Source organism: Berghia stephanieae, chromosome 6, assembly GCF_034508935.2.
Source record: "Berghia stephanieae isolate SIO BIC M18660-M18661 chromosome 6, UCSD_Bste_1.3, whole genome shotgun sequence".
NCBI lineage: Eukaryota > Metazoa > Mollusca > Gastropoda > Nudibranchia > Aeolidiidae > Berghia > Berghia stephanieae.
In genome coordinates, this window is record NC_088365.1 from 6,272,364 (window position 1) to 6,289,944 (window position 17,581).

Here is a 17,581-nt window from a genome sequence, read left to right on the forward strand (position 1 = left end):
GCATCTACCATATGAAGATAGACTGAGGCATCTCAAACTACCATCATTGTACTACAGAAGACAAAGAGGAGACATGATACAAGTATATAAGATAATAAACGAGAAAGATAGAGTAGATAGAGAGCAAATAGTACCAGAGAGCACATTTAATAGAACGAGAGGACATAGCGACAAATTAAAAAAAAGACAGGCCAGATTAAATGTAAGAAAATGCTCCTTTGGACTCAGAGTGACAGATAACTGGAACAGCCTTCCAGAAGATGTAATTAAAGCGAGGACAGTGAATGAGTTCAAAGACAAGTTAGACAAACACTGGCATTACAAGCGTTACCAGCTCCGCCCCAACCATGCAGGTGCGCGTAGATATATCAGAGATAGTGCAGAACGGGTATTACAGGCATAGCCTTCAACCCGAAGAAGATGTATCAAGGTATCAAGGTATCAAGATTGTAATGACAATCACCAAAGTCATCCTTCACAAACACTTCTAATAATATCACTCAATAATTCCGTTACGGTAATACTGACGTACATAATTCGAATAGATTATGAATAACTCCAAAAACCCTTCTACATTGGTGTGGTCGGGCAAGGAAGCCTCCATATTTTTTTTTCCAAACCAGTTTTCTCCTGTGTTATTTATTAATAAATTTATCTATTTATTTTATGGATTTTAAAAAAATTATTTTATAGATTGGCCTGGTTTCAAATGAAGGTCTTCGATTCGGGGTGCGTGCCACATCCGTTTATCGAAACCTCCTTTTCCCTGTAAGCAGGGGCGTTGCTGGCTGTTTATGGCGACATGGATCGAAAACACATTCTCTCACAGTACTCATGTGTAAAATGAGTACCTGACCGGAAACTGTGTTGGAGGAAAATGTTATCTCGCCCAACAGACAGCATGTCTCGTCTCTCATGTTGTTATGAGCCTTTTTTTAAAGTGTCTTGAGCACACTAGGTGGATATTCCGCAATATCAAAGTTCTAGTGGGTTTATTTTTTTAGAATGTGTAGATATTATTGTGTGTAAAAAAAAAAAAAAGGGGGGGGGCATGCGTGGTTTGAATTTTAAAGAGGTGTACTCACGTATATTAGCATTTACGAAGGGCATAATAATATGTAAAAGAGGTCCATTTGTCGACCTTCCTCTAGAGAAAAAATGGTATAGCATTATATAGATCCGGCCCCCATCGGTTCAATAGCACACGCTCCCAAAGTTGTACAGGCAGTTTAGGTATGTCGGCCTCCTTTGCCGGTTTCCTTAGCTTCAGGATGGCAGCTATCTGAACGTGCTTCCACACTAGTGGAAACTTTCCTTTTGCAAAGACGTCAGACATTGCTTTTGCCAACCAGGCCCGTGTCCTGGGGCCCAGATGCGTCACCATATCGGGATATATGCCATCTATCTCTGCTGCTTTTCCGTTCTTCACATCTCTAATGACTGCACCCACTTCTTGGAGACTGAACGTGGATATCCAGTCAGACTCTTCGTCCGCAGGTAATGAGTCCAAAATCGAACGGTTTGTCTTGTGGGCACCGCGCTCGAAAGACCGATTCGGGAACCGTTGGCTTTATATTCTTGGCAATTGTGTCAGCCTCACACTCCGGTGCTGCCTTCGCAAAATTCCGGTCAAGATCTAATTTCTTTATCAGTCGCCAGGCTTGGCGGCTAGAGTGTGTAAAGTCGAGACTTTCCACGGTCTCCTGCCACCGTTGTTTCCTTCCTTCTGCCAGAGACGGGAGTAGTCTATAGGCTATGTCCTGGGACTAGGTATGCCGGCACTCCTCTTACAGATTTTCCGACTCCTCCGTCCAGCAGGTGGTGTAGAATTTTCGTGGAATGGAGCGGTGAGCGCCCTTAACCAACAGCCTGTTAAATTCCGTTATGTTCTCGGGCTTGGGAGGAATAGCAGAGCAGACCAGCTCGATATAGGAAGCAAATTCCTCCCAGTTAGCCTTCCTGATTTCCATCTGCAGAGTAGAGAGACTGCACCCTCGGGATTGTCACCACCGCTGTGACAAGTAACGACCTGTGCTGGCTATGTGGGCAGTTGCCAGGGACTATCCGCTTAATCTGCAACGGTTCCCCGTTCGCTCCCTTTGTCACAAGGTGAGGTCAGGAGTATACTATTAATGGCGGGTGCCCCTAAAGGTACCCTAGGCCGTAGGATTGTTACACTAGGTGGAAATCGTTACAGTCCATCCATGAGTGAAGTTGTCTATCTGCCTCGTTGCAGTCTCGGTGGCCCCACTCATGGTGGGTGGAGGGGGGGGGGGGAGGGGGAGGGGGTGAAGCACATTGCTTATGGCTGTCACAAGTGAAAAATATCGATATGGCAATTTACCAGCCAACGACAACCACTAAGTGTCAACTGGGTTGACACGCTATTATTGGTTGTGCGGCTATGTGGTCTTGTGGTATGACACTCGCTTTCGGATCGGAAGGCCCTGGGTTCGAGCCTCGATCGGCGCATAGTTGAGTCCTTGGAAAAGACCCTTTACTCACATTCTTTCACCGTACTCAGGTGTAAAATGAGTACTTAGCCGTTAACAGCGTTGTATCTATCGGGAACAAATTAATATCGCCTAACAGACGTCATGCCCCATTCTACATGTTAAATGTTGCTGTTGGTCAGGAACCCTATGCAAAGCGCTTTGAGCACATTTAGTGGATATTGCGCTATATAAAATCTCATTAAAAAATTACTTCCGTAGAGAAGGATTCAAATTTCACACCTACATTAGAGCAAACCATTTTCATCTATTAAGTAAGATGATAGAGATTAGACTGTTAAGATGCTGATCTTTTCAACATCAAAGTACTTTTGTAACACGGACACAGTTTTTTGTGCGAAAACCAGAATGGAAAGCTTATATTAATACAAAAGATGAATGCGAGATCTTTAAATAAGATGCTGGTCTACCATCGCAGTAGACTTATATGTATGTATTAAACTTACATATCCAATAACCTTTAGGTTAACAGAAACGGGCACACAAGTTCATTGTAATTCAGGAGTTGAAACAAAGTTGATTTGCATTGAGTTAGAACTCAGCAAAGCCTTAAATTGAAAAAAAAAAAAAAAGAAAATCAAAACAAAAACAAAACAAAAGAAGAACAGCAATGAACAAACCTACAATGTGCACTAAAATGAATGAAATTAAAAACACCTAGTTTTTGAGGAAAACAAAAATTACTCTTAGTTTTATTTCACTTTAAACTGTATCAATGGACACCACACGTTGCATATTAAATGAAGATACCTCTGATGTTATTATGAGGAATAGTCACATTCTCACCCACCCATCTGTATCTGAGCCAACGAAATTAAAGACAGATTACATGTTTATACATATCACTTTTATTGTCATTTCATTTATATTGTTCATGCTGAAAATAACACAAATATAGAGATTTGATGTATCTCTACTACAGGTATGCTTGTATTCTCATCCTGTGAGGAGAGAGAAAGAATGAGAAAATGAGGAAAATTGTTAATTATTAGTGAAACGGTAGGGTCCTATTTAAAAAAAATCTATTATGAAAGCCCCCCCAGCAAAAGCGTTGGTCAAAAAAGGCTCTTCATCTTTAAAAAAAAATTGTAGAGAGAAAAAAAGTTTTGTTTAAACCCTCTCCTTACCACCTAGAGCAAAATCGTCACATTTGTTACGACACAATATACATTTTTCTTATTCAGATTTATTTAGTACATCACAAACTTTGAAGAATGATCTTTGTTTAATTAATAAGAAAATAAAGTTGCTTTGTAGAGAGCTTGTTTGAGTTTAAAAGATCAATTTTTCTGCTGGGTAAGCCTGTCATTTTGGGAAAATACTGAAAATGGTCGGTAAGGAGAGAGTTAAAAACAAATGAATAAATAGATTTTCTCTGCTCTATGACTGCATCAGATTATTTTCAAGGAAATGAAGGAAAATAAATGCATTCAGAATCAATGAAAGGTATGTGACTTTTCTTAAATTGAAATTGTATACTAACTTGACCATGCAAGTTGAAATCAAGTGATTATTTAAGATAACTTCAATTGACTTGATTTATATTGCTAAAAATATAAATATACCTAGATCTCTTGAGATATTATATACCTTGAATATCCGGTACATAAACGCTGAGCCTAACATCCTCAATTCATGTTAAAATCGGCCCGTCGCTCTTCCACTCATTTCCCTCTTTCAGTCTGCTTCCTGTCTACAGTCTCCATGCCTCAAGTTAGATTCTGTTTCTATATTTCTTTCAAAATTTGTTTTTACTATAAATAAAATGATTTTTTATATATCAAAAATACATTTAAAAAAAACAACAACAAATCATTACATTTTCTACAAATGCTAGATTATATTATATATTTTAAATATCAACTGCAATATTTATTACAGGGTCAAAAGACCAATCTATCAAATTTTACTAATATTACAAAGCAGCACTCTTATCCCATTGATAATTGTTAGATATAAAGAAAAGAATAAGATATTTTCTAAGAAAGTTCATCAAATGAAAGGATATAAACAAGAATAAAAGATATTGCATATTTCTTTGTATTCAAAACCAAAGAAGCAGTGTTTTAACATATTTTTCTTGACTCCCCGTTGTAAAAGTGTATGACAAGCACACGGGGAATCTGAATCTATTGTGTAAAGAAACAGAAGCCAATACCAATGACATAAAGAGATAAGTGCCAATATAGGAATATTATAGGCATATTGATAATAATGGTTTTAACTTGTATTAGAGACTTGCACTAGAAAAAAAAACGTGAAATAGAATCTCTAAAATCTACAGCACGCTGCTTTTAAAATAAGGAATCACTTGAAAACAAAATAAGGTTTTGTTCTCTCTGCTTAATCGCCACCCTATAGATTCTAGACCATGGATTAACAGGTCTATTCAGTGAGAGATTTTATAAAGACTATAGAATAAAGAAGAAAAGAAAACAACGAGCAATTCTATAAGCTATAGTAAAGTTGAAAGTTATTTTGATCACCTTGAAGGATATGATGATGAAGATGATGATGATGATGATAATGATAACAACAACAACAATAATAATAATAATGATAATAATGATAATAATAATAATAATAATAATAATAATAATAATAATAATAATAATAATAATGATAATAATAATAATAATAATAATAATAATAATAATAATAATGATAATAATAATAATAATAATAATAATAATAATAATAATAATAATAATAATAATAATAATAATAATAATAATAATAATAATAATAATAATAATAATACTTTTTTCTGAATATAAATTGTTTAGTTGCCATGGTATAGGCAGGGCAAAAATAAAGAGGTGCATGCTTGTTGTAATGTTATTGAGTCTGATAACAATTTTAGATTTAAAAAAATCTTGGCAAGAGGGTCTCCCTAATGCCTTCTCCCTCATGGGCGACGTGACATCAGACTATAGAATCAAATTACGCGATAAATGGTGTTATGTAAGGTCTTCCACAACGTACAATTATATTAAAGAATATTGTAAGGCGGTGTTAGATACCTCGAGAAAAGTGTATGCGTTGCATTGCTGGCACCGATTGTCGCAGAGATTTACCTCTTACTTTGTTAAGTTGATGATCTCTTAACTCTCTCCTTACCAGCCATTATCAGGATTTTCCCCAAAACGTCACACCCAACACTAACACAATATTGGATTTTTATCACCCAAACACTACAGCAGTAAGTTATTGCGATAAATAATTTCTTTAGCAAAACATGCCCTACAACACATTATTCATTTTCTTTAAATTTTTTAATGCAGAAGATACATTTGAAAAAGAAAAATGTTGGTTGTATCGTAACGAATGTGGCGATTTTCCTATAGTTGGTAAGGAGAGCGTTAAACAAATTGTACAGTTACAACATATTTATTTGGCCTTATGTGCAACTGAAACACCAAGAGGATACGTCTGGGTGGGGTTCCTGACCTCCCATACTGGGCAGGGAGGCACTTACTGTGTTTTCTATTCCCCTATATCTGTTTTCCAACATGGTCTCTGTCTTTGTCTTAGAATGGATTGCTTGGTTTGTCCTGACCCTGGCCGGATACCTTAGCTGGGAGGGAAACAGTCAAATGTATAGTTAAAGTTTTTGGAAATGATATTTTTTCCCTTGTAAATCATCTGCCTGTTATGTACTGTTCTTTTAACATATGATTTGTAAACATTTGCGTTTATTCCTCTAAGTGGGATCTTGTGCTGGTGTCTGTGTGAGACTTTTAGGTATTCTCAAACTAAGTACACTGATAGTTTTCACTTGGAATCTACATCTGTTCCCTATTTGTACCATTCCCCTTTGTCTTACTTTTCCCTCAAGTCCTGTTCATGATTTTTAATTCTTCCATCATATAATTTATTTTTCAACTTTTTAAACAGTTTGCGACGTGAACTGAGTACCGCACAAAGATTGTTTGTAATGCTATTTTCATGAAGGTTAAATAGGTACTTTTTGATGACATCATATTATTTGATTTGACACCCTTCTCCCCCCATGTCAACACATCAACATTTAGCAGATCCCCCCCTCCCCTCCCCCCAGCTGATGACCTAATATATGTGAACATTCCCCAAGCCACACATTTTAACTGCAAGTTGTTTTGCCGCTGCCACATGAACCTAGGTCTGACTCCGCGGTTTTTTGCAAAAAATATTTCCAAAATTTCCAAAGAAAATGATGAATTTTGCAGAAGAAAATAAGAAAATTTGGCAATAATTTTGCAAATATTTTGCAGGTTTCTGAATATGTTGTATCATACCTCTAACAAGTAACTACATGCAACCCGTTTCATAAAATATCCCGCGGAATTACGCAATTTCAAACTCAAAATTATGCAAAATTATGGGGCAAAAAATGTCAAATTATGCTGATTTGGAAATAGGCACAAAATTGGGAAAACAATATTAGATCTACAACAAAATATTGCTGTCAATGAAATTGTTATAATAAAAAAGTAAGAAATTCGGAAATGACCTTTATTTAATTTAAATAAAAGGTCATATCCCAATTTAAAAAAAAAGAATCGAAGAATTTGTCAAAAGTTTGCAAAACGTGCAGATTTTGCGGTTGAAAAGCAAATCAGAAAATTTTTCCAAATTTTGAGGCCGCAAGCTGTGCAAAAAAAAAAAAAACAAAAAAAAAAAAAAAAACAAAAAAAAAAAAAAAAAAAAAACCGCGGGCCAGCTAAGTGTGTTATGAGTTTTCATGAGTCTGCTGTTGTCCCATCAAATATGACTTTCCTTCACTCAACCAAGTCCCTTGAAGATGAATCTCAACTGATACCAGCTGCGTTCGGTTACGAAACATTCTTTGCTATTGAGCTGTGTTTGTACATGATTGAAACACGAATCTTCGTTGTTTTCAAATTCCATCAACATCATTGTCTTTTATCATCGAGGCATTTTATTCACCAACTCTTCTGTTCATCTCACAGGACTGTCCGTGTCCCAATTTTTAAGCTCCTTAGTGACAGTTTTACGCATTACTCAGTTGAAGGAGCCGTCGGTTCACAACATGGGTGCCAGCAGGAAGAAGTGCTGAAACCTGAAACTAAAATCTCGACACTTTTGCTACATGCCCTTACAGAGAGAACGTAATCCTGATTTTGCGCATGCGTCTCTCGTCCTCGCTTCCGGTGAAATCGCGCTGTTAGTTAAATCGTTTCTCAGCGATCTTTAAGTTTTATCGAACCGTGTGTTTAATTCTAAACATTTTTTTCTCTCACCCCAATAACATTATATTTAGAACTTGAAATTATTTTTCATTCTTTAATTCTTTTTCATAATTAGTGAAATCTCCTTAACCAAGGAAAGATATCCTCAGTTGAAAAGTTTTTTTAATTTTGTGGTCTATAGTCTATACGGTGCGAAAGTTTGGTTAATGCACCTTCGTTTTTACAACTTCTGCTGTAGTGCCTTTTAACATCACTAGTAGGCCTACCATCACCGTGCCCTCCGCCGACTCCATATTGGCATTTTTGACGTATATCATGGCGCACAGACCAAGAGGTAAGATTGTGGTTTATTTGGGAACTTGGTGCTCTTATTACTGAAAAGATTTATTTTTAAAAAATTGAACTTTTATATAGGGCAATATCCACTGAAAGCACTCAACGCGCTTTACAAGGGGTCTCAAGCCAACAACAATACTTAACAGGTAGGAAGAGACATAACACCTGTTAGGCTATATTATTACAATTTTCCTGATAGAGATAACGCTGTTAACGGCCAGGAATTCATTTTACACGAGTACGGTAAGAGACTGTGAGTAAAGAGCTTGCTCCAGGGACTTAACTATGCACCGCTCGAGACTCGAACCCAAGAGCTTCTAATCCAAAGGCGAGTGTCATATCACTATGCCTCATAGGCGCACATAATGTTAATTAGATACCTCTTTAACGTTTACACAGGCTATATTAATGCAAAATATTAAATCTTAGTGGAAAATATATTCATACAAAATTGGGTCTTAACTTTGTGCTTTGAAAAATCTATTTTTTATCATACTACACCCGTTACAAACATTTTTAGGTACTTACTTAAAAACGTGGTCCTTGCCGAGCCGAGTAATCTTACCGATATTTGTTAGCTATATGTCTTATGTTGATCAATAAAAATAGCAGCAATTTTTTATGTTACGATAAATAGGTAGCCAATTTTTATTCATGTTGCCGAAAAAAAAGGATCAATTTCTGACACAATGTTGCCAAGAAGAAGAAGTAGTAGTAGTAGTAGTAGTAGTAGTGGTAGTAGTAGTAGTAGTAGTAGTAGTGGTAGTAGTAGTAGTAGTAGTAGTAGTAGTAGTAGTAGTAGTAGTAGTAGTAGTAGTAGTGCTACTACTACTACTACTACTACTACTACTACTACTACTACTACTACTACTACTACTACTACTACTACTAGTATTTTTGTTTTCTTTGTTTTTTTTACGTTAATTTGTGTATTGTTGTGCTGACGAAGGGTTTGTACCCGAAACGTCCCTTGTCTGTATCGTTCATATACGAAGCCTCTCCATTTTCACTCTTTCGTTAGTATTTTCACATTCACAGGCAGCCCCTACATTTTTCTACTATAATGGTAAATAACGCTGCAGAATCGGGTGGTGTTCCGCTATCATGACTAATGAAGGTAAATTAATCATTAACTTTCATTTATTATGGAAATTTTTGTGTTATGTCTACTTCGAATTAAAGCACGCTTCGTGATTTAAGGACGCCTCCAGGTGACTGTCTTGAAAGCGGCATGAGACACTTCACCGGAAGCGAGGACCAGAGACGCATACGAAAAACGAGGATTACGTTCTCTCTGTAAGGGCCTACACTTTACTCGGGGATGGACAGGCCGAGGCCTTGACCAAAGGGAGTTCCGGTTTCACGAATCTACCTCCATACACTGAAAAGGTGGCTGAATCACGTTTTCTTATTTTTATCGATGCTATAAGGTTATTTTACTCACAACACTGAAACCGGAGGTATTTGACTTCGAGTTATCGCGAAACCGGAATTCCGGCATGAACCGGAAAACTGGCATCCATGGATCACAGCAAAAGGACTGACAATATCTATTCTCGATTCCGTCAAGCCTTTTTTTTATAACCCATCTATCTATCCAGAGATGCTAAGGTAGTTGGATCTGTTATATCAATTTGTGATTTGACCGATGAAGAGCGCGCAACTCTCAACATTTCCACGTGGGCATTCCGAAAGTCTACACCACTTTGAGGAGAGAGGAGTTAGAAGGCTGTACGATAAGTATCATCCTAGGACGCAGCTGATAGACTTTTTCAATCTCTGGTAGACAGAAGGCAGAAGATGTAGAAAGACCGCGAGAGGTCATGACTTATCACACTCAAGTTGCTATGCTTGATGACTAATTAATTAATTAAGAAATTGGATCCCGACCAGATATGGGAAGGCTGCATCAGAGAAAAGGCAGAAATAATAGCCAAGAAAATAATGCGTAACAACCAGTTCTCGAATCGTGTTATCGAGTACATGTTCACAAGGCAAACTGACATATTTGGACCTCGTCACTTTATTGAGGGAGTCGGAGTAGTAGTAGTAGTAGTAGTAGTAGTAGTAGTAGTAGTAGTAGTAGTAGTAGTAATAGCAGTAGTAGTAGTATCAGTGGTAGTAGTAGTAGTAGTAGTAGTATATGTAGTAGTAGTAGTAGTAGTAGTAGTAGTAGTAGTATAGCAGTAGTAGTAGTACAGTGTAGTAGTAGTAGTAGTAGTAGTAGTAGTAGTAGTAGTAGTAGTAGTAGTAGTAGTAGTAGTAGTAGTAGTAGTAGTATCGGTGGTAGTAGTAGTAGTAGTAGTAGTAGTAGTAGTAGTAGTAGTAGTAGTAGTAGTAGTAGTAGTAGTATCAGTGGTAGTAGTAGTAGTAGTAGTAGTAGTAGTAGTAGTAGTAGTAGTAGTAGTTGTAGTAGTAGTAGTAGTAGTAGTAGTAGTAGTAGTAGTAGTAGTAGTAGTAGTAGTTGTAGTAGTAGTAGTAGTAGTAGTAGTAGTAGTAGTAGTAGTAGTAGTTGTAGTAGTAGTAGTAGTAGTAGTAGTAGTAGTAGTAGTAGTAGTAGTAGTAGTAGTAGTAGTAGTAGTAGTAGCCGTTCAATTCCAGATAAGCGAAGGCTGCCCTTAGCATTATGGATTGTAAATCAGATAGTAAACGACATTATATACAGATATGTAGCAAAATACATAAGCATAATGATCGTGGTGGGTTCAAGGTCTTACAAAAAAAAAAGTAGAAATGCACCTAGGAGTCATGACTTAGGTATGGTCCAGCCCCTTTAGAGCATAAGATATGCAGCTAAACACGACTTGTTCAAGACGGTTTCTTTTCTGAAGACATTTTGCTTTAACTCTGCACGAGTTTCTTGATATATTACACTTGGGGCCCCGGGGCACAGGCCTGGTTTTTAGGAAAAATGTTTTATGTCCATTCATAGAGAAGGCTTCCAAAGGTATAAAACCACACAAATATAATTGTCAGGTGGAAGCTAGGCAATGTTGCGAAGGTGGCGGACAGCTAGAGACCCTATCACTCCTAATCAAGCATATGATGTTATGATTATGAGTACAGTTCAAAACTTTTTGTTTACGAAATAATTATTAAAAAAAAAATAAATTGAGCTTTATATAGGGCAATATCCACTAAATGTGCTCAAAGCGCTTTACAAGGGGTCCCTGGTCAACAGCAACATTTAACATGTAGGACGGGACATGACGCCTGTTAGGCGATATTACAATTTTTCGGACAAAGACAACGCTGTTAATGGCCATGTACTCATTTTACACCTGAGTACGGTGAGAGAATGTGAGTAAAGAGCTTTTTCCAAGGACTTTAACTATGCCCGAGCGCGAGGCTCGAACCCAGGAGCTTCCGATCCGAAAGCGAGTGTCATGCCACTAGACCACATAGCCGCACATTTAGACGTAAAGGATAGAGGCAATACAAAATTATATTTGTTATAAACGATCTTTATTGAGTTGTTGGAAATGTGACATAGTCTAATCACAAAAATATGCTTAAAATGATTTGTCTTTAGATCCATGAGATATCAGTAAAATATGTCCAAGAAACGTAAGAAATCTGATTAAAAACTGACTCGTTAAACTTCAAGACCTTGAGGGTAGACGCAGAGTAAAACTCAAAGATATTCTATTTTACTCTCGGTAGCTTGTCCAATCATTTAATTTAAATTAAATCCAATGATCCAAAGCCTTCTCAAATGACGTAAACTTTCACTTTTTGCCCCTTTCCCGATTTTCCATCCTCCCATGTATCCCGTAATGGTTTACCCCGTGTTTCTGGCAAAATGAGAAACATGAGACCACCGAGGAAAACAAAGCCGGCCATGGCCAGGTAACATATATAAAAAGCACTAGGATCAGTAGGAATTAGAAATGGTGCCAAAATGCCTCCAATCATGGAGGCCATTCTGCAAAAAGAGCTGACAGTGCCCCGGACCACGGTTGGGTACATCTCTAAAGCAGCCGTGGTAAGCACGAACCACTCGGCACAAGTAAACATTTTTGCCACCACTATCGTTATCAGAGTACCTATATTCTTCAGTTCCCCAAAGGCCAACAAATCAAAGGCTACAGTACCAACAAGACACAGAGAGGAAAGGGTGGCAAACACGACAACGGACACTCTTCTTCCAGCAAGGTTTCCTGACGCTGCCGTGATGATGTTTCCTGGCAATTCCGCTAAAGATGTAATCAACAAATTCTCATATAAATTTCCAGGAATAGCCGAGATGCCTAAAGCTATTGCTATATATACCGAATCAAGGATTAAGAAAGAAAAGAAGATGATTATTGTCTTTATCCTGTGCCCTTTCCTAAGCAGTGAAATGACAGGATATGGTCTGGTTTTATTAACATTCTTTGATTTAATATTCACCACCAAATCGATGAATTTGTCCTCCGGGATATTCGTTTTATTGTATGTTGCAATCTTCTGAATTACGTCCGAAAACTGTTTCTCTTTTCCTGAAGCAGAGAGATATCTTGGAGTTTTCGGAATCCAAAACATTACCATAAAAGAAACCGCGGATGTAACACAACTAATCAAACGTAATGTTTTCCAATCATGAAAAAGCATCGCAAGAACAGAGAATAATACAATTGCGACCCCCCAGGTAGGTAAACTAGCTACCCTTAACCTCCACATGCGGGGTACGAACTCGTTGACTAAGACCAAAACCAATGCTCCAAATGAAACACTCAAGCCTAGAAAAAATTCTGTTACTGCAAACATTTGCCACGAAATTGAATACACTGAAACAAGGTTGAGTATAACTTTTAAGAATAAGCCAGCCTGCATTGTGATCTTTCGACCAAACTTATCACCTAAAACTCCCACGAACATAAAACCTATAGCATTTCCCGCCATGAAAATGGAAATACACACAGATGGAATCCAAGAATGCTCACACACGAGTCCAAATTCTGTCACAATAGTAGATGCTGCTGGATTGAATTCAATCTCTGAACAGTTTTTGAACCGATCACACGACTCTGAGCCATAGTCAGATGTTCTGTTTCCGAAGACAAAGCCCGTGCCATTTGCAGAAGTAGTTACGTTGTCCAAACACTTCCATCCTGGATTGTATATTCCAAAAGACATAAAATACAAAGACCAGAAATCTGGAGTGGAAATAATGAATGTTAAAGCGTTCAGGATAATTTGAAACTTTCCACATCCAAGTTCCTCTATAAGAGAATCCAAATTATTGGGATCTGTGGAGAAAAGTCATTGATAATAATTTTATTTATATTCAAATAGTCAATTTATAAAGAAAATTAATGTAGGGAATTAAATGATTGATTGTCTATTTCATTAAAATTTTAAAAGTAATTTCAATACCAGGATGATGGAGGGGGTAGCCTCTTTGCAAGTAAAGGTTGTAAAATGCAACCAACCGCTTGTAGCTGGTATTATTAGCGGGCGGGTCAATGGACGACGAGATTTTGGAAGACTTTTCTCCGTAGAGGACGGAACGTCTGGTCCTTTTTACTCTAAAAGCTACTTGTTATAAAAAAATAATAATAACGCCACCAAGAGTTACGCCCTTGAAAAATTTTCTGAAGTTAAGATACTCCCAAATTCAATTTTTGTTTTTAAAAGAAAATGATTCCAGCCACTTTTAGATCTGAACACTTTTCAAAATGTTTTATGACCTTTGTGACGCAAAATTATGAAACCAGTTTTTAGCTGCTATTTTCTAAAAATGATGATAACTAGTTCTTAATGAGGGCAAGTCAGGAGTCGAACTAAATGCCGTCCGGCTGCTTAGTGAAGCCGTCCGGAGGTCATCTAAAGCATTCTCAAGCCATCCTGAGGCGAACCTCAGAGCTGTACGAAGCTTTCCAGAAGACGTCCGAAAGGGAGGCCTTCCGAAAGCTCCTCATTCTGCTCCGGGCGGCTTAGGACTGAAATTAGTAGGACGGCAGGTAAGTGTGCGTTATATCGAATTAAAGAGCATTGCTTTTATGTACATGTTCAAAATATTTGTAGTCACTTGTATCTGAGAATCAATTCTTACAATAGTTTCATGAATATTAAAAAACATTATCAGAGAAAAAAAAAAAGAAACAGCAACTTTTGGGACAGTTTTATCATGATGATTTTAAAAAAAAACGCACGTAGAATGATGGCTAAATGAAATTATTCCAAAACATTAATCGATTATATTTTTATTTAGACAGTCTACTGGCTTTTATTTTCGTGTTTGAATTTGTCTTCTGTGAGAACAGAGACACACAGCTGAACCGATGCTCAGTACGTTTAGACCTGCCCTAGGAAAAAGGCAGGTGCACATGGAGACTCAGGAAGGTTCTTGGGGAACTGGCATTTTACCTGATGCTTCAATAAATGTTACATTTTGACAAAATCATTGAAATAGTAATAATCAAAATTGAAGACCTTCAGGCCATATAGCCGATGGAGCCGGAATTTACCCCGGTTTGAATTGCGTGAAAATGACAATATCAATTGCTTTCTACCTTTTGGACATGACGCTAGTCTTTCGGAAAGTACTTTCGGCCTGATCAAATAGACTTAGCTACCCAACAACTGCTAGGTGAACACGGGATGTCAGAAAAAACCTCGACTTCACTATTTATACTATTTATAGTAATGCGCACGATTCACGTGGACTGAAATCTCAGTTACTTTGCGAAAGAAGCGTGTGCTCTACCATCTGAACTATGGAGAACTTTGTGGACTCCAGGTCAGCACGCATTTGGTACCGTGCGTTGAGCGGCAATAAAACCGGGATGAACAACAAATTTTGTGGCTCTAGTGATACTGATCACAAAAATTCAATAATCTTAACTGTAACAGATCAGCGGAAAACCAGGGAAGCTGTCCAGATAAATTATAAATAGAATGAACTTGACGTCACTCGGGTCATTGTTAATTTTTTTTGCCATTCTCGTAAGTAATTGTACTAACCAGATTATTAACCTTTAAGGTTACACGTATATTGTTTGTGTTGGTCCGTTATACTTCCGGATGTTAATGATATGAGCTTCTTAGCCAAGCGCATACTCTATATACCTCAATGCGCATGACAATGTTTCATTAATTATTTGGAGCTTAACATTTCCATATATTATAGTGGCCTGGTAGGCGCATTACTTGTATAAGCACTCGTCCGTCACGTTTATAACCAGGTACTCGTTTACTCTATAGTCGAGAGATAATAAGTGTAAAGTTGCTTACCCGATGGCGTTATCGAGATGACAGAGTATTGTCACTCATGAGATCATTAACCACGCCCAACGCAGCTTGTTATTGTTACATGACGATACACCGACATCACAAACAAGGAACACATTTCTTAAGCCCATCAGGACGAATTAAATATGAGCAGTAATTAACCAATTAACTGCCTTACTCTGGAAAAAAAAAAGTTTTAGAATATTTGGCCGGAAAACTCGTCCTTCAAATGTCATTTGAATTAAGTGACTCTCATCTTGACAAACACTCTCAAAATTGGGACTTAGTGAAGTCCCAGGTTTGAGAAATGTTTGCAAAGATGAGGGTCATTTAAATTGATTGATATTTGAAGGACGATCTTTCTGGCCAAATTATTTAAATACGTGATTTTCCAGAGTAAGGCAGTAAAGTGGTTAATGATAATAATAATAATAATAATGATGATAATAATAATAATAATTATAATAATAATAATAATAATAATAATAATAATAATAATAATAATAATAATGATAATAATAATAATAATAATAATAATAATAATAATAATAATAATAATAATAATAATAATAATAATGATAATAATAATAATAATAATAATAATAATAATAATCGTTCATTCAAAATCGAAAAAATAACTAGCAAACAAATTGTTAATATATAATATTTTAAGATGTTTACTTACCTTTCTCCATCATGCCAACAAAGTTTCCGTAGGCGAAACAAAATACTATGAAATATTAATTAAAATTCGTCAACAATGCATTTATCATCTCCATACCATTTAGCTAACAGGTCGTTAAAATGTATGAATAATATCAACCCGTCGGTAATAAAGGCTAAAGAATCATTGGAGACATCAGTTTGATAGGACACGTACAGTGCTATGATGTTGGGTAATGAATTTCATGGTTCTTTATAAAAATAGATGTAGTTGTTGTGTCTTGTGACATCATGTAATCTGTAAAGAAATCTGTATTTGATATGATACCAGTTTGATAGGACACGTACTATGATGTTGGGTAATGAATTCCATGGTTCTTTATAAAAATAGATGTAGTTGTTGCATCTTGTGACATCATGTAATCTGTAAAGATATCTGTATTTGATATGACAATCATTGAACAATAATACATGATCTTTATTTAAGTTATCCTGCCCTATTTAATTTCACTTTGTGCGCTGCCTTATGGAATCTAAAAAAAGAGCTTTTATATAGTGCAATAGCCACTAAATGTGCTCAAAGCGCTTTACAAAGGGTCCCTGACCAACAACAACACGTACCACGTAGTATGAGACATGACTGACGCCTGTTAGGCGATACTACAATTTTTTTCCAGACAGAGACAAAGCTGTTAACGGCCAAGTACTCTTTTTACACTCGAGTACGGTGAGAAATGTGAGTAAAGAGCCTTTTCCAAGGACTCAAATATGCCCCGAGCGAGGCTCGATCTCAGGACCTTCCGATCCGAAAGCGAGTGTCATACCACTTGACCACTAGCTATATTGCTGTAATTCAGAGTATACAGATCATTCCATTATCGTATAGGACTATGTGCGGCTATGTGGTCTGGTGGTATGACACTCGCGTTCGGATCGGAAAGTCCTGGGTTCGAGCCTCGCGCTCGTCACATAGTTGAGTCATTGGAAAAGGCTCTTTACTCAAATTCTCTCACCATACTCAGGTGTAAAATGAGTCCCGGGCCGTTAACAGCGTTGTCTTTGTCCGAAATTTTGTAATATCGCCTTACAGGCGTTATGTTCCGTCCTACATTATAAATGTTGCTGTTGACCAGGGACCCCTTGTAAAGCGCTATGAGAACGTTTAGTGAACATTGCTCTATATAAGAGCTCACTTAAAAAATAAAAAAATTAATAGGGCGTTTACAGTTTCAGTGACGATCTCATATCAATACAAGGGTACAGATCTGGCACTCTGATGAAGTTGTAAATCAGGGAAAAGATGATAAAAACGAAACAAAACAGGACGCACATACGTAGAATCCAATGTTCTATCTTGATCTATATGTTTTGTAGTTTTTATGTCCTTCAAAAAAGTTGAAACAGGCACCATAAACTATTTTGACCAAAGCTTGGTGACAAAATAGTACTTCTACTGATAGTGATTATAAATCAAATAATTTTAAAAACCAGTATCAGACCAGAGAAAGAAGAAAAGCACGCCAAAAACAAAACATGAAAGTCGATATTATGTCACACTTTTTGTAAAGGGAGATAACCAATAATAATTATCTTTAAAAGTGCTGTCATGACGGAGTTATCGACATCGTCCGGACGAAGGAAAAATGTAGGTGTAATCCTTAT

At 36.9% G+C, this 17,581-nt stretch overlaps 1 protein-coding gene across 1 annotated transcript; it reads right to left on the minus strand.

Annotated features, from left to right (window-relative positions):
- Positions 1-11,503: 11,503 nt before the first annotated feature.
- LOC144975604 (solute carrier family 22 member 15-like) lies at positions 11,504-16,031 on the minus strand. The gene is made up of 2 exons (XM_078919765.1): positions 15,942-16,031; positions 11,504-13,272 (listed from the first exon to the last, which is right to left on the minus strand). The coding sequence occupies exons 1-2, from the start codon at positions 15,952-15,954 to the stop codon at positions 11,753-11,755; spliced, it is 1,533 nt and encodes a 510-aa protein (XP_078775891.1). The 5' UTR covers positions 15,955-16,031; the 3' UTR covers positions 11,504-11,752.
- Positions 16,032-17,581: the final 1,550 nt, after the last annotated feature.